Raw genomic sequence first — 20,198 nt, 5'->3', positions numbered from 1 at the left:
TTTTCATTCCCCCACCTGCTCCTGCCTGCTCTGGAAGTCTCCGCCTCTCCCCGTGGGCAAACAGGTGGGACATCCAGGCTGAGAAACATGAAAGGCTGGGGGATAAGGATGTAGCTCAGGAGCCAGGCGACCCAGCTGTGCTCTGACCACACATATAAACTTCCCCCACCCCCATCATTTTCTTTCCCTCAGCCCTTCTTATTGTTCTCCCTGGCATTTAATCTGTCTATTTACAGTCTATCATACATGCATTTTTTATTGTCTGTTTTCTCCACTCCATTGTCATCACAGAGCAGGGACTTTTTCTGCTTTGTTTACGGCTATACCCTCAATGCTTGGAAGGTGTTTCTAAAGATTTAAATGAATAACAAATGGCTCTTAGTCCTACTACTGATTAGCTATGTGACCTTGGGCAAGTTAACCACCTCTCAGTTCACATTTATGCCCTTACCACATGCTAGGCTACATATCTATGAATTTTGTGTATATTAACTCTTTTAAGCCCCACAGCAATCCCATGAAATGGCTTCCATTATTATCCTCCGTCATTGACAGACGAGGAAAATGAGGCCGAGGGTGGGGCAAGGGGGTGACCTGCTTCTGGGAGGTGGCTGGTGGCAAAGCTAGGGTATCATAGGTGGGAATAAGTGCTTGACCTAGAACTGAGTTAATTGCTGGTCCACTCTGGCTTCCATGTCTATGCCCTAATCCCTATAATTTCTTGTCTATAAAACAGAGCTGCCCTGTCTGGTGTGGCTCAGTTGGTTGGAGGGTTGTTCTGTGTACCGAAGGGCTGAGGGTTCGATTCCCTGTCAGGATACATACCCAGATTGCGGGTTCAATTCCCAGTCAGGGCGTGTACCGGAGGCAACCTATTGATATTTCTCACATCGAAACTTCTCTCTCTCTTTCCCTCTCCTCTCCTCTCTCTCTAAAGTCAATAAAAACATATACGCAGGTGAGGGCTAAACACACACACACACACACACACACACACACACACACACACAAACAGGGCCAGTCACAGCCCACCCTTTCCTCCCTGTTACTCACTCCCCTCACCCACAGGAGCTGAGTCTTCAAGGAAACAACAGCACAGGCAAGGTTTGGGTGCTGGGGGCCTAAGGCGAGCTCGAGATACGAATGTTTCTCTGGCTACCACCACGAGCACTAGGGCTTCTTCCGAGGCCTGGGAGATGACCTCTCCCCGCCTCCCACACTCTTCTGGGCCTCGGGTTCTCTTTCTGTGAAATGGGAAGGGGTCTCTCAGGCTCAGGGATGAGGGAGGGGATGGGGAAGGGATATGAAGTGTGGCGACGAAGGAACTTTCCTCTACCTTCTAGGTTCTTCCAGCTGGTGTAATAATTAAATTGACATGAGACAGATTGAACACCACCAACAAAACTAGCCATGCATGGAAAACTCATATACATGAGCAAGTCAGAGGCCCTACATACATGAAAGGTTCAGAGACAGGAAGTTAAAACGAGGTGTGGATGACATTCTGAGCTAAGGATGAGGTCAGGAGCCTGGGGCTTCAGCGGGGAGGGTTATGGGCAGGATGATAGGAAGAGCAGGTGTTCGGTAATTAGATGTTCACCCTGCTGTACAGGTAGGTCATACAAGCCATTTCTGGAGATAGCTCTTATTTATGGACAAAGGCCCTAATTTAAATTCTTTAAGGGAGAGGTAAACGTTTCTTGTGAACCCACAGGGTCTCGATTCAAAATAATTCCCATGCCCCAGCGGCACATCTTGGGGAGGCCCGTTCTGACCCTCTTCAGGAGGGATTTCCGTTTCTGGTGATATGGTAACCGGTGCCTGCTCCAGCTTAAAACAACAGAAAGTGCTGCATAGAATTAAAAAAAAAATCTTTTTTCAAGTATTTAAGCGCTGACAAGGCAGTAAGGAATGAAGAAATAAAAATCTAAGTGAAAACAGACTCCAGGAAGCCAGCAGGGCACCAGGGCCTCTGTGTTCCCTGAAGGCATTGGCCGAACTGTGCCAAATTAAACTTTGTTTTTGATGGTTTGTGGAGTGAAGGAGGCAGAGAAAAAGCTCAGGCTCCCTCTAGGAGGGGAGACAAGGGAGACACCTCTCCATCATGCTGGGACTCCAAGGAGTCAGGGGGCTACATGTTTAAGCTTAAAAGCCAGAGGAAATCCACCCCACCTCATGGGTCCGGAGGAAAGGTGGTGCTGAATGGAGCTGGGGAAGACAGGAAATAGGCTTAAGGAGCTCTAGCCACAGGCAGCCCACGCAGGAGTCTGCAGTCCACAGTCATTCACAGCGCTCTGGGTGTGTGTGTGCGTGTGTATGTGTGCGTGTGCGCGCACATGCAGGCGCCAGAACAGCCTGGACTGCTGCAAGTGCCCCTGTGAGCAACACACCTTCCCCCTGTACCTCAAAGACATCTGTAGGGGTTCAGAATGAGTATCCCCAGAATGCGCCACCCTGGCATGTGGATTATTTGAGCTGAAGACAACCGAGGTTCAAAAGTCTCAGGAAGAGCTTCCACGTCCCTTTTTAGCTGCCTAAAAGAATTTAGATAAAGCACCTGGCCAGGAAGAGCATTATCAGCAGACCGATCTGCGAAGAATGTGGGCTAGGTTGGGAGAGGAGACTCAGTAGGGCTCGGAGACAGAGTCCTCTCTGTGTCCCATTCCCTCTTTCTGACCCAGCAAATGTTTGTTTTTCCATCTCCATGTGTATTGTCTTTCTCGCCTTTGAAGTCCTAGAGCCTAACCCCTTGTTCTTAGTTCATAAGAACATACACTAGTAAGTCCCACTTGCCTGACCACCTGTACAAAATTAAATTTTTTCTCCTGCAATCTGTCTTATGTTAATTTGATTATTAGACCAGCCAAAGGGCCTAGAAGGGTAAAATAAAAATTTTCCTCCCTGACACATCCTACAGATGTTCTTTCCAAACTCAAAGCAATCTGGAGATCAGGCGGGGAGGTGGGGGTTGGGGGTCCCATGCCTTCATCTTCTCACCTGTAAATGATGAAGGTGAGATGCTCCGAGATCTCTTCTGGCACAGGGGTCCTCCCTCTGGGGATACAAACTTACTCCAGGCTAGAATGTCTTCCTACTTTGTATTCTGTGGTGCCTGTTCAGAGTGAGGTATAGGGGATGGGTGTGCTGGACTAGCCCATCCCTGTATCCTCCAACCACAGAAGGAGATGGGCTGGAGGCTGTCCCCAGTTCCCAGCTCTGGGGTAGGGCAGACGGGGGAATGAAGGTGGGTGGTGTCTGAGGCCCAGACGGGGCCTTTGATGTGTGCATGGATAGGTGGGTGGATGGGCCTGTAATAGGGGCTGCTAGGGAAGGAGGCAGGGGAGCCCCCAAGGGCACCCTCAGCTTGACCCACTTGGGCTCCCCTATAATTGCTTCCTTCCTTGGCAGACTACAAATAGGGGCATGCTGCCTATAGGCTCCTACATTGAAACGCCAACACCAGTGGTAAGTGCCAGCTGAGTCCTGCTCTGGATTGGGTGTGGGTAGCTCAGGGTCTGTCTTCTGGCCCAGGGTCTTGGATTGGGGCTGGCGGGATAACCAGAGCAGGGTCTTATGAGGTGAGGGAAGTCGGGTTTGGTGGACTCAGGGTTTCCCTTGTCCAGTGAAGGGCCGTTGGGACGTTTGGGTGAGGGGGTGTGCAGAGCTGAGGTCTGGCCTTGGGGTGGGGGCCTTCAGCTAAAAGCACTGGTGCTGCCCTCAGTTAGCTCCCTCCTCCTGCCTTCTTTCCTACCAATGGGTTGAGACAGGCCAGGCTGCGTGGGGAAGAGAGGATTCCCTCCAGTTTCTAGGCACCAAGCTTCTGGAAAAACAGTGGTGGCGCCAGGCAGGCTGGCAGAAGCCCAGAGGGCAGCCGAGCACCTCTGGGGCTCCCTTTTCCCTGGGACGGTAGCCTTTTCCTCTCCAGGGAACACAGACACTCCAATCCGGGGCTGTCTCAAAGAGCTGGACGTTTGGGGGGTGCATAGCCCCATCACCCCCTTCTTCCTCCTCCCCCACAGCCCCACACATCATTTGCTGGCCATTTGCACCATAGGGCCCAGCAGAAGGGGAGTCATTAGGGGGAGAGGCTTGGCGCTGGCTCTCTAGTGTTGCAAGACTCCCGTCCCCCGGGACAACCAGGAGTGAGTCATTGGGCTCACATGAAAACAACACTTGCCTTCCTGGCTGCCTTATGGTTTCACCAGGCTGGAGGTGCACCCCAGAGGGCAGTGAAAGGGGCCAGTGGAATTGGGTGGGGGGAAATCGCAGGAAGGGCTTCCCTAAAAAAAAAAAAAAGTATATATATATCAGAGAAAGAAAGGGAGAGGGAGGGAGAAACATCAATGATGAGAGAGAATCATTGACTGGCTGCCTCCTGCATGCCCCACACGGGATCGAGCCCACCACCCGGGCATGTACCCTTCACCGGAATTGAACCTGGGCCCCTTTAGTCCATAGGCTGATGCTCTACCCACTGGGCCAAGCCAGCTAGGGCAGGGCTTCCCTTTTAACAGAACAAGGTACCCCTATGCAGAGCCTTCTGTCTCAAGACCCCTATGAGCCAGGGGGATGGCCTCAGATGGGGAAGATTAAAGATAGGTGAATACCTGAGCTGCTTCCTGTCTAGGCCTGCGAGTAAGATTGACCCCACTTTACAGATTAGGCGTCTGAGATCTAAGCAGGTAAATGGCTCATCCAGGGTGAGAGGCGGAGAGGAGCCCAGAAGCATTGCCTTTGCGTGCAGCTCCCCTGAGTCAGGGGAGGAGGGATGGGGAGGGATGGGGAGGCGATGGGCGTCCCTCTCAGACTTGACCGTCCTAAGAATGCCCGGCTTCTCCAAGGGCCGGACGACAGGGAGCATGGGCAAGGGTCCCTTTGAGCAAGTTTCTGCAGAAGCTCTGGGGTCTTGAAGGGGAGGAGGCTTCCAGGGCCAAGGGCTGTATGTCCTAGGGTGGTGCCAAGTGGGACTGAGTCCTTCCTGGGTGTCCAGGATGAGAACAGTTGAAGAGAATCAGGAAGTCCGTAGGGAGTTCCTGTGGGGTTTGCAGAGATGTTGGAGAAATGAGACCTCTGCTGGGGGCGCACAGTAGGTGGCACTGGTGTGGTCAGAAGGGCTGCTTAGAGAGGGAGGGCTTGTGGGGTGAGAAACCTGGCGGAGATTAAGACAGGTCTGGGAGCAGTCATGGGCAGGGGCCTGATGCGGCAGGGGCCTGATGCGGCGGGGGCCAGACAAGGCGGGGATCTCCCTTTTCCGCGTCGCGCGGAAAGAGAGATGAACGAACGGGCCCTAAATGGAGGCGGACAGGGATTGAGAAATAATAGAAATAAAGAAAACAAGACGCAGAAATAGATTCATGAAGCTGGGGCTGGGTGGGGCGCCATCTTTCCTCTCTCATGGAGAGGCAGCATGACGACGACGACCCTGAGCCACCCAGCAGGTTTATCTTATATCCCAAAATCCAGGAAGTAACACCAAAACTTAGGATCAAAGGAGCTTATTTGCATTCTTAACTAGGCCCCAGTATTACTGGATTTACATATCTAGACCTACTCCTGCTGACACCTGGGCTGCTATGAAGTCAGAACTGGTTAACATGTCCAGCCTCATTGGGGAAGCATGTTCCCAGGGTGTGACTCTGAGTTCAGCTGATGATAATTAAGGAAATGCCCAGGTGCCTCCCTGGCGGCCCTCTACTGTCATGGAAACGTGGAGGGCAGAGGTGCAGGGCGGTGACCTAGGCCTCTGCTTGTTCTGTGACAGTGAGGATGGCTAGGCCTCTGGAGCAGGCGGTGGCTGCGATCGTGTGCACCTTCCAGGAATATGCGGGGCGCTGTGGGGACAAGCACAAGCTCTGCCAGGCAGAGCTCAAGGAGCTGCTGCAGAAGGAGCTGCCCACCTGGATGCCGGTGAGCGCTTCGGGGAGGCACAGCTGGGACAAGCTCTGAGCACCGGACAGCAGGAGGGCGGGGAGGCTAGACGGCGGCGGGGAGGGGATGCTGGGGACGGGGCGCTAGGGAGGGAACTGACGTGACAGGAATCTGTTTCCTCGTCACACCTGCTGCTGGGAGGATGGAGTGAGCACTGTGGAGAATGCCTAACACACAGAGGCACTCAGTAGCAATAGCGGGTGCTCAGTAAATGACCGAGAAGGAGGATTTGGGAGGGGAACTGGGACGGTGAGTTATCAGGGCAGGTAGGCTGAGATTGGCTCTCAGAAGGGCTGTGGGCTGGAATGGGATCATCCAGGAGTTGGGGGAGGGAAGCAGTGTGTGTGTGAGATGTTTTGCCCTCTTCGACCTGCCCCCCCATCAACCCCACCCATTCCCCAACAGACGGAGTTGCGGGAGTGTGACTACAATAAATTCATGAGTCTTCTGGACACCAACAAGGATTGTGAGGTGGACTTTGTGGAGTACGTGCGCTCCCTTGCCTGCCTCTGCACCTACTGCCATGACTACTTCAAGGACTGCTCCCCGGAGCCCCCCTGCTCCCAGTAGCCTCTGCTCCATCTCTGCCCTGAGGTGGTCCTGGGCATGACACCCACGCACTCCTCCCCTCTCTCCTGCACCCTCTCCATCAGGAGATTCCTAGATTTGCCCCTGATATCTTAACCCATTTTGCCCACGGTGGGGGGAGAGGGGGGCACATGAAGGGACCTGTTCCCAGGATCACAGCTGGTGATATGGAGAGCGGCCTCCCGCGGCCTCCCTACAGAGGCCCCAGATGGGGGGAGGTGGGGATCTGCTTTGAGGCTGTCCAGGCCGGGCAGAGTGTGTGCATGAATGAAACCACAACAGGAACAGGCCTGCTGAACGCCTAATAAAGAACTGGTGTCATTTGGCTTGGTTTGGTTCTTCTAAGAGGACGGCGAGGGCCTTAGGGCAGAATCCACTGACGTCTTTGCTCCTCTGCCTTTTTCCATTGAACAGGAGGCGGAGGAGGGCAGTTTCAGACCCCGCAGAAACAAAATGGTCTCAGCCGTCCAGCAGGAGGGGGTGGGGATCTACACAAGGATGATGTTCAGGGGAGGCTGGGGTTGGGGGGTGTCTCTCTCTCCCTTGGGCTGTTGAAGAGAGAGAGGGGGCAGCCCGAAGTCCCAATGGATCTCAGTCCTCAGGACAGGATGTTCTGAGTGAGGGTGGAGCTGTGGGGGTGGGGCTGGTTTGTTCCCTGCCTGGGGCTGTGGGAACCCAGAGCGCAGCACTAATAGGATTAGGGTGCCAGAGGTCCCATGAGGGTGTTGTCCAAGCCAGGGAGGGGTTCCTTGCATTGGAGGGGAAAAGGGAGACCTTGAGGCAGACCCGTCCCTGAAGCCACAACCACCTGAGGGTCTTAACCCCCCACTTGTGACCCTCACTCAATCCTTGAATTCATACCTCACTCTGAGGGGCTAACCGTGATCCTTAACTGCATCTATTTGTGCCATTTCACCTCTAATTTTCCACCCCATTCTTCATTCCTGATACCCACCCAACTCTAAACTCTCCTCCTGCGGCCCTTCCTGCCCCACCTGCTCCTGGTGCCTTCAATCCATCCCTGAACGCCCAGGCCTGACTCCCACTCCCTATTCCATCAGTACCTCCTCACCCAGGACCCTTCTCCACGGAGAAGCTTGGGTGGTCCCAGCGCCTCCTTTGGGTGTTAGCCTGTCCCTTCTCCCAGACCTCTAGGTCCTGCCCTGGGTCTCACTCAGCATGGCAGAGAGTCCTTTGGGGAGGGGAGAAAGACAGAGTGAGCTGTTCCAAGCTCTGGGCCCGGGGTCCCCTCCATTAGTTCCTGGGCAGTCACCTTTTCAGGGCAATTTCCCAGCCGTCACCCACCACACCTGTATCCCCTTTCCTAGCTGCTGGATGGGACCACTTGCTCCCTGCCCCCCATGCCCCAGGCATAGACTGCCCCTTCCTCCAGCTCCCTAAAACTCAGGCTGTGTACACTGGGGGGTACCCACCTCATTGAGGTCCCTGGCCTGTGCTCACTGGGGCTCTCCCATTGTCTATCTTTGGCTCCTCAGGGCAGGGAGTGGTATTTCCAGGCTGGGCTATTGGAGGGGGGCCCTGGCTCGCACCACATTGGCCCAGGCGGGCGGGCTGTCTCCCTCTCTCCCCCATCCTGCATGGGCAGGGCCTGGCCGGGGTATAAATAGGTCAGACCGCTGGGCTTTCCCCACTCTTCCTGTCTCCCCAACCTTCTCTCTTCAGTGCTTCCCCTCTCTTCAACTGGTGAGTTGTGGCTACCTGACTGGCATGCAAGGAGTGTCAGGCTGAGGCTCAGGGCAGGAACCAGGGAGGCTGGTGGGGGCCAGATGTGCTAAATGGATCCAGATGTGAGATTCCAATGTGGAGGCTCTGGGGTGGGATGCGTGTGCGCGCGCGCCTGTACATGTGCAAGAGACAGAAAACAAAGAGAAACGTGGCTGGGTTTAAGCTATAGTATGTTTTATTGCTGCAGTATGCTTGGTGTGCGTGTGACCTGTGGGTGTGTACATCGGCTTATGTTTGCTGGCTTGCACCAGCCTGTGTGTGCATGCTCTGGTGTGGGAAGCAAAGTGAAGGCAAAGGGCAACCGTGGGCTTTGGTCTGGCAGTGTCCCTGAGCCTCTGCCCAGCACCCAGCAGCCCAGCCCAAGGGAGCTGGGCCTCCCCTGCATCCCTGCCTCTGCCACTTCACTCTGCCCCTCCCTATGCGAGACCGCTGGTGTTTTCCGCTACAGACTCCTGGGCAGGCCTCCAGCAGCCTCGCCCAACACGGGGAGGGAGAAGAATGAGCTGGGCGGGCTGCTGTGGGCTGAGCTGTGGGACTGAGTGGACGCAGTGAGGCCCTGGGCGCTTGCTGCCTAAAGTTCAGAGTCTGCGCAGTGGGCCCCGCAAGGGATTGCTGCCCAAGCTCACATTTCCCGCTGTGCACACCCTCCCTGTGGTGGGAGCAGAATGTCACCCAGTGCTCCTTGAGTTGATGGGAGTGGGGTGGGGCACTCTAATCACATAGCTGGGGAAGGGTGGGGAAGATAAGGGTGCCTCTGTGACGCCCCCTCCGCCCCCAGATCTCGACCGCCACCATGACTTACCCCCTGGAAAAGGCCCTGGATGCGATGGTGTCCACCTTCCACAAGTACTCCGGCAAGGAGGGTGACAAGTACAAGCTCAACAAGTCTGAGCTAAAGGAGCTGCTGACCCGGGAGCTACCCAGCTTCTTGGGGGTGAGTGACTACTGCCTGGGAATGGTCCCCCTCTGGGGCGTTCCCCACAGGGGAGGGGTTAGGGCCCGGGAGGCACCAGTCTTTCTGCAGAGCAGCGGTTCCCACACTGGCATCTGTCACCGGTTGGGGAAGCTTGCTCTGGCTGCCTGGGTTGGAAATAGAGTGAGCACTCACCATTCACATCCTGGCGCCCAGCAGAAAGGTGGCTGAGAACGAGCAGGTAACGGGCCAGATAATTGGCCAGGGGCTTTACACAACTTAATGGAAGCGCGGCACCTAAAACGCTCAGAGAGGCTAAGGAACTTCCCTAGGTAGTCAGTGTGCAAAGCTGAGATCTATGGACCAGGACGGCCCACCATCACTCCAGTAAAAAACAATTTTTGATCGCTTCTCGGCCTTTTGGCTAAGATCAAGTGTAGTATCTGTTCTTATCAGTTTAATACCTGATACGTCCTCTATCTGAGGACAAAATATTAAATGGATTTTTGGAGCAGGGAGATGGAATAGGAGCTTGCTCCGTCCACTCCTCGAATCGACCCGGTATTGCAGTAGTTCCAGGAAAGGTGCACCAAAAAAACCCAAGAAAAACAAACAAACAAACAAACAAACAAACAATTTTTGAGTTTCTATTAGGCTTTTAGATGTGAAGACACAGTTATGGAGACACCAACACACCTATTTCCCCTGATCAGGCACAGCTCCCATCTGTATCAAACTTGATGCAGTTTATATATTTCTTTCATCACCATTATCTAATTGGATTCTTAAAAAGTCCTTAGGGGAAGATGTGGTCCTCTTTTCCAGTTGCATCCTGGTACTCAGATTTCCTCACCTGCTGGTAACCCAGCCCCCAGCCTAGCTGAGCCTTGAGGGTTGGAGTTCCAAAGCTGCCCCCGCCCCCCCCAGGAGTGGTTGGGCCCTCCTAAGCCCCATCTGCAGGTGGAAACCTGGTCTAGTCATGGCTCTGTCCCCGGGACTGCTGGTGTCTACCTGTAGCCTCTTCCCCCCGCAGAAAAAGACAGATGAAGCAGCATTGCAGAAGCTGATGAGCAATCTGGACAACAACAAGGACAACGAGGTGGACTTCCAGGAGTACTCTGTCTTCCTTGCCTGCATCGCCATGATGTGCAACGAGTTCTTCGAGGGCTTCCCCGACAAGCAACCCCGGAAGAAATGAGGCTCCTCAGATGTGTGTGTGTGTGTGTGGGCGGGGGGCCCTGCCTGCTAGGGTCTTCCCTGTGGGCAGCGGGCACAAAGCCTCACCCTGGCTCCTCCAGACATGTGTAGGATGCTGAGCAAATTCAATAAAGATTATTGGAAACTATGAGGCTGATGTTCTGAAAGATGCTGGGGGCATGGGGTGGGGGCTGAGGAATATGGGGGGACGTGGGGGGGTGGGGAGCACTGGGAGTTGAGCTGCCGTTTTGTGGAGGGAAGACTAATGGAGGTGAGGGAGGGATGTGGTGTGACTGTGTGTGTGTGTGTGTGTGAGACAGAGTTGACTCTGATGGGACCAAAGGCAGATAAAGGGGCCCCCAGAGGCTTAGAATATTTCAGCTGTGGGATCTCAGCTAGGGCACTCCCCCCTCCTGTCTCTCCAACAGTGTCTCTAACTGAGGCTGGGTTGGGTTGAAGGTCACATCTGTTCCTGATTGGTGTCTGGAATGGAATTTGTGTGCTGGGGGTGGGGGGTGAGGGGGTGTGGGGGGTTGGTGGGAGGGGTGGGGGGCAGGGGGAGGTGGGAGAATGGGCTGAGGCATGGGGAGGCCAGTGGAAGAGGCTGGTGTGGGATGTGGAGAAGGGGTGATTCCTGACAATACTTGCAGCCCAGGCCCTGTGCTGCCACCACCTTCCCGCGCATGAACTAAACCCTCAGGGATGGATGTGTCCTTCCTGGACATGGTCAGATCGGAGAGGCAATGTGGAGGCAATAAAGAAAATATTCTTCTCTAACCTCTGTCTCTGTCCCAAAGGCCCTGGGATGAGTGAGATCTGTTATTAGTTAGGAATCATGGTCCTTCAGAGAAGGACAAAGGACCTCGGAAGGGATGTGTGGAGGACAGTGGCTGGAGTGGGGGGAGCAAGGGAGGCAGGGGGAGGTGACCACAATTCTGAAGACAAAATTCCAGACATATGATCTGATAAATAAAATTGAGGTTTACAATATCAGGCGTGGTGTTGCTTTTCCTTAGGGTAAAGGCCGGTGGCTGCAGCCTCCAGTGGGTGGGACCGAGTTTAGCTTTCCAGGTCACACCTGGGTGGGATGGGGTCCTTTAAGAAAGAGCTGAGTAGAGGGCAGGTCCAGAAGCAGGGAGGGTTTGGTCTCTTGATCTTTCAAGCTTTCCCCTTTTCTTCTCAGCACATTGTGTTTTTCCTCTCAAGTTTCAGAAGAATGGGGTAGATGACTCAGATATTCCCTCCGAGTGTGACCAGAGAGACTTTGGTAGAACTTGGAGTCCACAAAAAAATTTGCCTCTTCCTCCTTCTCTCTCTGCCCTCTGCCCTGCCCAAGTCCGCCCATCATCCTGGGTGGGGGGGGGGGGGGGGGGGGAGGGCGCGGGGGGGGGGGGCGCGGGTGCCGGCCTCGGGAACCTCCTTCTGCTTCACTCACCACTTCGGAAACTCCTGTTGCTAGGCAACCAGTCCCTACCGCCTCTCTAGCCCTGCCAGCTAGGGGTGGCGGTGGAGTGGGGCCAGCAGGGAGGAGCCAGGCAAGTTAGGGTGGGGCTGCATCAGCCACAGGTGCTAAGCCCCTAACTTGGTTCTGTTCTCAGACTTGGACTGTTGATGGCAGAAAATTAAGGCAACTCTCCCTGACCCCCTAGCCCATTCATTATTGCACCTGGAACCTGCTCCCCACAATTGAAACCTCTGCCTGATCACCAGGACCTACCCTTCCCTGGATCCCCTCCCCAATCCCTGATTCTCAGTCCTCTATTCCAAGAGTCTCTGACAATTCTTTCCCTATGAAGTTGAGTGAGGGTTAGAAGAAAACATTCATTTGAAGGCCCTTTAAAAACCTTAGTTTTAGTAGCTAACGACCTGCATCATACCTTTGGCAAGAAACATCTTCCTCCACTAATTCCCGTATCCATATGCCCTTGGTGGGGGTGGGAAGGCCCAAGTGGACAGTGGCCTGGGCTTGGGAGATACCCTGCGTTTAGCCCCCACCTCTTGGGTCTTCTTTCTAGGACAGCCTGGATTCTCTTCTGCCCTGTTGACCCACTAGAATTCTGGGGTTTGGTTGGGAAAACAAAGTTTCTGGGGCTGAAGATGTGCATGACACCATGGGCTCAGTGTGCCCCGACCCCTCTGTTTGGAAAGAGGAAGGTGAGATTGGCAGAGGGAATTTCTCCCAGGCCTGTCCCAGGAGGCTCTGACCTGGGTCTCCTCGTGTCCCTGGCCCCTTCTCATTGGCCCTGTCCCTCCCCTGATTTCCTGGGGACGGGAGAGAGGGAATAAAGGCAGAGAGCAGTGGGAGGGAGCCTGCTTCTGCTGTGTGGGTTCTCTGGATTGCTGCTCCTTGGTGAGTCCTTCCTTCTGATCTCCCTGGTCATCTACGTGGTGAGGCAGGCTGGGCAATGAGGCCAGAGAGTGACAAGCCGTGGTGACCTCCACCAAGGGAGGCCAGGCCCAGCGAGTGGGCATGTGTTCAGGGCAGTTGATTGGCAGCTTTCAACATTTCCTGAGAAGAGGCTCTGGGGGTGGAGGTGGGGATGGAACCAGGTAGGATGTTGCTGCCATGGCCCAGAGGCCCTTGTCTCCACTGCAGTCCTGGCTGAGTCTCCTGGAGATGGGGAGAAGCTGAGGTTTTTGGGAGGTGGGAGGTGACTGACAGGCCCAGTTCAAGAATCGCTGGGTGGTTTTTGGGCTGAAGGTGAGAGCCAGCAGTTCTTCCTGCTTGCTCTGTACTCTGCACAGATTCACCTGCAGCCTCCAAGTTCCTTGGGTGTTGCCTCTTTCCTCTTGAAAGGGGAAGTGGTTTTCAAGTCTGAGTCACAGGAACTCCGGCTGCCTCTTTCTTTGGGTGGATGCTACTGTGCGGATGGACGAGAGGGCCCCATCCAATGCAACCTCTGGATCTAGCTCTCTGAATGATCCTGGATATTTTATTTATTTATTTTTAAAATATATTTTTATTGGTTTCAGAGAGGAAGGGAGAGGGAGAGATAGAAACATCAATGATGTGAGAGAATCATTGATAGGCTGCCTCCTGCACGCCCCACACTGGGGACCCAGCCCGCAACCCGGGCATGTGCCCGACCAGAATTGAATCATGATCTCCTGGTTCATAGGTTGATGCTCAGTAACTGAGCCACACCTGCTGGGCGATCCTGGAGATTTTAATAAGCCCATCCCCCTCACTGCCTTGTGGCCAGTCTGCATGTGCAGTCGCTGGGCTAGAGGCTGGAGACCAGCTGGACAAGTCCAATCACCTCTGTTCCATTTCCTGTTGAGGCCTGTCTCCCAGTTCCAGCCCTAGCCCCCTCCAACCCCTGGACTCTCTCACTGTCTGGTTCCCCATTCCCATAATGGGACACTTCCCAATATCAGGAGATTTAGGCACAGGCAAAGGAGGGGGACTGGGTGAGGATTATCTCTGAAAATGAATGCTCAGGCTGGATGGGGCAGGGAGAAAATCCTGGCCCCTTATCTGCTCCATCATCTCTCACCACTTTTTTTGGGGAGGTCATTTTGTCATCCCTCTGCCTCTAGAACCCCTTTCAACATCCCCCAAGCAGGTCAGTGTGAAGTCTCCTTTGGGGGCTGGTCAGTCTCCAAGTGAGCTTTGGGTCTCACTAGAACCTGTCTTGACACATTTGGAACCACCTGTTGGTGGATTTTGGTCTCATCATGGATTCCAGTCTCTGGTCCTTGAGGGAGGGGTCTTCTACTGATAGGGGGCAGCAGAAGGTCTGGCTTGTGATCTGCCTCCTCTCTTCCGTCTCCAGAGTTGCACACCATCATGGAGACCCCTCTTGAGAAGGCCCTGACCACTATGGTCACCACTTTCCACAAATATTCGGGGAGAGAGGGCAGCAAACTGACCCTGAGTAGGCGGGAGCTAAAGGAGCTGATCAAGAAGGAGCTGTGTCTTGGTGAGGTAGGTGGCTGTCCCCTTCCCTCCTCCCCAAAGTTCAAGTGCTCCCAGTGGCTACTATAGGAGGGGAGGGGGAAAAAGAGGAAGCACTGGTATTACTATCAGGCGGTCCCAGGGGAGGTGGGAGACCCACCCTGCCTCTACAGACCCAGAGTGAGGGGACACACACCTAGGCTCAGGGTACTCTAGCCTCAGCCAGGAGCAGGATGGCCAAAAGGGACAGAGACCAAAGGCAGAGGGTGGACATCTTGGGCCAACAGGACTCTAGACCTCTGTGCTGAGGGATGAGTCAGGCTTCCCTGGTAAGAAGGAAGTGTGTGTGAGGGTTTAGAGAACAAAATCAAGGAACCTTTGATGTTGAGGCCAGGCCCACAGAGCTGTGGCAGAGCCTATGTGGGGCATCATAAGGGATGGGGGGACCCAGGGGCCTAGGTGGGCTGTGCACAGCTCCAGGGCAGAGCCCCCACATGCAGAGCTCTCAGCTGGTGCTGACATAGGAACCCAAAGGATCATTCTCTTCGTTGGTGAGCACAGGGGTGGAACGAGACAGAACTGATTCTTACCAGACACAGATGGTGGAAGGGAGGTGACTGACGGAGGGGAAGGCCTATGGGGTAGTTATAATATTATTTGACAGTAAAAGAAATAAAAACCGAGGCTCAGGTACATTATATGACTTGTCCAGGAATACCCAGCTCGGGAGAGGCTGAGCTGGGATTCCAGGCCTGTGTGTCACTGTCCCCTTTTCCTTTAAAATCCAGCCTGGGTGCATCTCTTGTCACATCCTGAGCCCTGGTGGGCCTTCTCAGAGAGAAGCTCCCTGAGTGTGTCCCTACGGGCAGGGGCCTGAAGCAGATGTGGGTGTCACAGGCCTGCTCTCCGGCCTTCCTGCCAGTTTCTCTGCATCCTGGAGTTAATGAGGGCGGAGGGAGGGGCCGCAGGTCCAGTAGGGGCTCATTACAGGAGGACACAGGCCCTGGGGAGGGCCTGGCTATAACAGGAGCCCAGACTGGGGACAAGGATTGCATCACAGAGAGGCTGTTTCCATCTCTGTATGTCCCAGTGTCCTGTCTCCCGTGGAGAAGCTGGGGCTGAGGGCAGAGGAGAGGGGAGGGCAGGATGTCTGTTTTCTTCCTGTGCCACTCGGAGGGCGCGGTTTCCGTTCTCTTGCTGGAGCTGGGCTGGGAGGGCAGGGGATCAGACAGAGATTATATGGGGCGCCAGGCACTCGTCTCCACACAGTGTCCTGCACGTGGTCCTAGCAGGGGAAGGACACCGTGGCTTCTCAGCTCCAACACACAGCTGTCATGGAGAGATGAGTAGCCGGGTCAATCCTCAACTATCCCCTAGTCAGAGACTAGGATCATGCTCAATGGCACACTGTCCCCAAGGGTTACTCTCGGGTGTTGTATGAAATCTAGATTATTCTTTGTTTGGACAGGGGAACGTGGTGAGGGGAAGGGAGGCCGGCCTTGCCTTCCTATTGTAATTTAAGTTCAGGATTCAGGTCCCCACACCCCTGCTTGGTGCCAGGCCCCTGCTGGGGGGAGACCGGGGTTGAGTGTTGCTGACTCAGCTGGGGATCCTCCTGAGGCTGCCTTTCCAGGGGATGGGAGGCACCATGCCGTGGGGGGGCAGGGCAGAGAGGGGCGCTGACCTGTCCCTCTCCCTGGGCCCCCCAAGAAGATGCAGGAGAGCAGCATTGATGACCTGATGAAGAGCCTTGACAAAAACAGCGACCAGGAGATCGACTTTAAGGAGTACGCGGTGTTCCTGACCACACTGTGCATGGCCTATAATGACTTCTTCCTGGAGGACCGCAAATGAGCGGCTCAGCCCCCACCCCGGCCCCCGCAGCTCCTCTCACAGGCGCTCTGTCGCCCTGTGCCCCCTCTCCCGCCCCAGGCACCCGCGTCAGCTTTCCTGTCCAGCGGAGGAAATAAAGATTTTCCATTCCAGGTGCCCACGGGCTGGTTTTGAATGTTTTGTCCCCGTGGCTGGGGCTGGGGTGGGGCAAGCAGAGCTTCTCCTTGAGTGGGCTGAGAGCCTCCGGGGGTTAGGGTCCTGGGCTCCCACTCCACGCCCTGGCCTTCTTCACCGTGGATGTGACGTAGCTTACATCAGGGCTTAGCTGTGCCCTTCCGGAAAGTGGGCAGGTGGGGCCAGGCCTTTGCTTGCCTTCCACCCGATGCCGCTAAGAGGCAGAGAAAGCGAAGGGGGGAAAGTGCTCTGAGAGTGAGGCCCCGGGGTGGCTGGGGTGTGGTTCCTGAGGGCAGTGCCGGACTAGCCAGTCTGACTTGTCACCAGCTCACGGGAGGCCACCCTGATAACACTGATACGAAGGGCAAACTGGGCAGCACCCTTCTCTCTCCTCCGTTTTCCCCTCTGTGGCAGCAAGCCCCCCTCAATCATCACCTTTCAGCGGAGGGTAAATCACTAATGATGCTCCCAGCTGGGCTCATGACCCTGAGACTCCAGTGGAATTCCAGGTAGACGGGGAAGGGAGTTGGGTGGTGGTAGGAATTTATTTTTGGGGGCAGATAGGTGTTGTAGAAGTCCTTTAAATTACATCCCATAGACCACTGGCTACTCCCCACACCCCCACACCCTCCCTTTCATCTAGGTTTGAGCCCGAACACCCTCTGGGGGCACCCTTTCCCACCCTCTTTCCCCTACACATGTACACACACACTACTCTGCTATTCACCTCCTCCCCCTGTGTTACACGGCAGGAAACTGAGCAGGGGTCTCCACTGGATCCCCCATCTTCCTGCTAGCCGCCCCCACTCAGAACAGCCCCAGGATAGGAGGCATGAAAAGTTGAGTGGGCCGGGTGGGTGTTGTGCAAACTGTGGGGTGGAGTGTGGCACGTGCCTGGCCAGCCAGCTACTCAGTGCCTCCCCTCCACCGCTCCCTTCGGCTTGGCTGTAGCTACAAGGTGAGTTCCGGCCAGGTCAGCGGTCCCCCCGTGGCCCCGGGGTCCACTGTGTGGGCTCCAGAGGGGGCAGGTCAGTGCAGATGTCTGGAGTGTGGCTTGGCCCTGGGCTAAGGCTTCCGGTGGGGCGGCTCCCAGGTAAGCTCTGTGGGGTGAGAAGGGCGGGCCCTGGGCGTGTCAGCCGCAGTGTGTGGCCCTGTGAGGCTGTGCAGCCTCCACTCCCCCACCCCCTACTTCTTTTGGAACCCCTAATGGGCAGTGTTCAGCTCTGGCCCCATTTGCTCCTTAGAATCATTGAACCTCCCCTCCTCTTTAGCTTTGGTCCCCCTCGGGTCACTGATCTCTTGGCCCTCCCTCCCCTTCCAGCCCTGGATTGTCCTCAAATGTCACCTGTGTGTGCCCAAGGCTGGGTGGCTCCAGTTGGGTAGTCAAGGGGGTGGAGGGTGGTGGGGACAGAGCTCTTGGGGTGTGTGGGTGAGTTAGAAGGCCCCGCTGCTCGTGGCACGGACCAGCACCTCTGCTCCAACTCTGAGCCCAGCCCTCAGCCGTGGCCGCCTCCTTGGATCAGGCCACTCGTGTCCATCTTCCACAAGTTCTCTGGCAGAGAGGGCGACAAGGACTCCCTGAGCAAGAGGGAGCGGAAAGGTTTGATCCAGAACGAGCTGTTCATTGGTGAGGTGAATGAGTGGCCTCCCAGACCTCCTCTTCCTACCTCTCGCCCTTCAGGAGGATTAGGAGAGGGGGAGGTGCCACGTGCATCTGACTCTCATTTATCCACATTCTGGGGCCCTTGTTCACAAGCCTTACTGAGCTCATCCGTCTACTCCCATGGGGGGGTGGGGGATACGCTCAGCCTGGCATTCACTCTTCCTGAGTGAGGGGCAGGAGCAGAGGAGAGGTAAAGCCAAGTGAACCCAAGGTGGACTCATATCTTTGAAGACAAGTAAGCACCCCACCCCTCCCCGCCCTGTGAGCCACTCTATGAGCCAGGGCTGCCTAGGAGGGGGCAGGGAGAGAGCCCAGGTTCTCATAATCACAGAGTCTGGATTCCTCATTCTAACATGTTAGAAGCTGCAGAAGCCTGAAATTGGAACGCCGATGGCCGACCTGGACCAGAACGAGAACCAGGTGGTGAACTTCCAGGAATATGTCACTTTCCTGGGGCCTTGGCTATGCTCTACCATGAGGTTCTCGGTGGTTAAAAATAAATCGGGCCCGGCTGGTGTGGTTCAGTGGTTGAGCATTGACCTATGAACCAGGAGGTCATGGTTGGATTCCCGGTGGGGCATATGCCTGGGTTTTGGGCTTGATCCCTAGTGTGGGGCATGCAGGAGGCAACCAACCAATCAACCAATGATTCTCTCATCTTTGATGTTTCTATGTCTCGTTCCCTCCCCCTTCCTCTCTGAAATCAATAAAAATATATTAAAAATAAATAAATGGGGCAAGTGGAGGTACCTTCGTGTGCGTGCGTGCGTGTGTGTGTGTGCGTGCGTGCGTGCGTGCGTGTGTGTGTGTGTGTGTGAGAAATCTCCTGTGTCCTGGCTTCCCAATGATTTCTCTTTCCTCCTCTCCTTGGTGCTGTAACAGCTGGCTAAGGGTTTGTCCAGTCACTTCTGGGAGTGACTCAGTGACTCACCAGCCAGGGGACTTGGTGGGAAGGTCCATAAGATGGACCCAACTCTGCAAGCCTGCTGCTGGCTCATAAGGGGCCTGTATGTGAATTAGAAAAGATGCCTGCTCTGGACAAAGCCATCTTCCCTCCCCCCAGGGTAAAGCAACATTTAATATTTTTTACAAGGTGGAATTTGTGACAAGTTCAAAAGGAAGACTTGCTTTGTTTTTATGCAGCTGTGCTCAGAAGCCTCCCAGCTTTCCTCCTCTTAAAGAAGGGCTCAAGTGGTCCCCAGTAGAGAGCGTTCTGGCATGTGCTTGGGAATGGAAATGGTGCTTGAGCCAGGCGGTGATGGGTCCGGAGTGGGGCAGGGATAGCCCTAGCAGGGTTCCTAGAGACGTGTTTTGCTCTGGGTGTGGTAAGACGGGAAGAGCCAGGAGGGCCCTGGGCTGGGGCAAGTCCAAGTCCACTTTCTCACCACAGTGAAGCCGGGGGTCGAGGGGGTACATCTGGCCTGGCCCAGAAGTGTTCTGTCTGAGACCACTGAGGAGGGCTAAATTCACTGCAGCTGCCCAGGCCCTGGTCTAAGGTGGGAGGCAGGCGTTAGGAGTCTGTCCCTGCATTCAGAGACTGGGTTCTGTGAGTTGGGGTGGTCTGAGGAGCTGGCAGCTGCACGAACACATGAATCATGGAGTACTCCCACCCCATGGCGGTCAGGGTGGGGGTCCCTGGGGCTGGGCAAACTACAGCTTCAAGCCTTTCTGTCAATATTGAGCCCAGCCCATCCCTGCAGCCTCAGCAAAAGGAACCACCCCAGTTATTGCCTGGAGCCAAGACTCTCGAGCCCCAGCAGGCAGGATGACTAATTGTTTGAGTCCATTGTTTGCCCCAGTGTGCTCAGGCAGGGGGTGGAGGTGGGGGGCAGAGGGGTAAACTGTGTCGTAGGGCAGTGGAGCGTTTGTCCCAGTTCTGTCCCCTCCAGGCCCCTCTTACTCACCTCCCCACTTTCCTGGGGGCCCAACTTCATGAAAGTGGGTCTTTCTCCTCCATGGGGTCGGGGTGAGTGGACAGTCCTGAGGAGGCTGGGAGCATCACCTTTTGGAGTCCCTCCCTCTCTAGTTGTCTCTGCCCCCAGGGAGTAGAAACTTGCATGGTTGGACAACAGGAAGGGACCCTGGGCCTGAGCGCCTGGTCTGCCCAGCCACGGCCACGCCTTGGCTCTATTCAACCGCCTTTGGAAAAGTACCTCCTGGCCCGCAGTGGCCGGTTATTTGGGGTGTGGAGCAAGCGCCCTCGTGTGGGCAGAAAGCAGGACACTGTGGGGAGAGTTGGGGTTCGTTTTCTTGAACCC

The 20,198-nt window shown here is 55.2% G+C and overlaps 3 protein-coding genes and 1 pseudogene across 5 annotated transcripts; all 4 read left to right on the top strand.

Annotated features, from left to right (window-relative positions):
* Positions 1 to 3,332: 3,332 nt before the first annotated feature.
* Positions 3,333 to 6,814, top strand: S100A3 (S100 calcium binding protein A3). Of its 2 annotated transcripts, XM_079761670.1 has the most exons (3): positions 3,333 to 3,465; positions 5,762 to 5,907; positions 6,334 to 6,814. In XM_079761670.1, exons 2-3 carry the CDS (start codon positions 5,767 to 5,769, stop codon positions 6,496 to 6,498), a joined length of 306 nt encoding a protein of 101 aa, XP_079617796.1. In that variant the 5' UTR covers positions 3,333 to 3,465; positions 5,762 to 5,766; the 3' UTR covers positions 6,499 to 6,814. The 2 variants fall into 2 exon arrangements, with proteins under 2 accessions (XP_079617796.1, XP_079617797.1); XM_079761671.1 differs by lacking the exon at positions 3,333 to 3,465 and having other exon boundaries at positions 5,722 to 5,907.
* A 1,308-nt stretch (positions 6,815 to 8,122) lies between these two features.
* On the top strand, positions 8,123 to 10,520 carry S100A4 (S100 calcium binding protein A4). The gene is made up of 3 exons (XM_079761366.1): positions 8,123 to 8,220; positions 9,041 to 9,196; positions 10,209 to 10,520. Exons 2-3 carry the CDS (start codon positions 9,056 to 9,058, stop codon positions 10,371 to 10,373), a joined length of 306 nt encoding a protein of 101 aa, XP_079617492.1. The 5' UTR covers positions 8,123 to 8,220; positions 9,041 to 9,055; the 3' UTR covers positions 10,374 to 10,520.
* Positions 10,521 to 14,162: 3,642 nt separating this feature from the next.
* Positions 14,163 to 16,148, top strand: S100A5 (S100 calcium binding protein A5; the record flags this gene model as incomplete). Its single annotated transcript, XM_079761052.1, has 2 exons — positions 14,163 to 14,300; positions 15,984 to 16,148. 2 exons carry the CDS (start codon positions 14,163 to 14,165, stop codon positions 16,122 to 16,124), a joined length of 279 nt encoding a protein of 92 aa, XP_079617178.1. The 3' UTR covers positions 16,125 to 16,148.
* A 609-nt stretch (positions 16,149 to 16,757) lies between these two features.
* Positions 16,758 to 18,434, top strand: LOC307093754 (protein S100-A6-like; annotated as a pseudogene). Its single transcript has 3 exons — positions 16,758 to 16,786; positions 17,801 to 17,909; positions 18,301 to 18,434. The product of its transcript is annotated as a protein S100-A6-like (transcript).
* The last annotated feature ends 1,764 nt before the right edge of the window (positions 18,435 to 20,198 follow it).

The sequence above is a fragment of the Cnephaeus nilssonii genome (genome assembly GCF_951640355.1).
Source record: "Cnephaeus nilssonii genome assembly, chromosome: 21".
Lineage (NCBI taxonomy): Eukaryota > Metazoa > Chordata > Mammalia > Chiroptera > Vespertilionidae > Cnephaeus > Cnephaeus nilssonii.
The sequence above is the reverse complement of the archived record's forward strand: the minus strand, read 5'-3'. Positions and strand labels throughout refer to the sequence as shown.

Coding starts and splice junctions, on each gene's coding strand:
- S100A3 (XM_079761670.1), top strand. CDS start 5,767: ATGGCTAGGCCTCTGGAGCAGGCGGTGGCTGCGATCGTGTGCACCTTC. Junction 5,908..6,333: donor AGCTGCCCACCTGGATGCCG/GTGAGCGCTTCG, acceptor ATTCCCCAACAG/ACGGAGTTGCGGGAGTGTGA.
- S100A4 (XM_079761366.1), top strand. CDS start 9,056: ATGACTTACCCCCTGGAAAAGGCCCTGGATGCGATGGTGTCCACCTTC. Junction 9,197..10,208: donor AGCTACCCAGCTTCTTGGGG/GTGAGTGACTAC, acceptor TTCCCCCCGCAG/AAAAAGACAGATGAAGCAGC.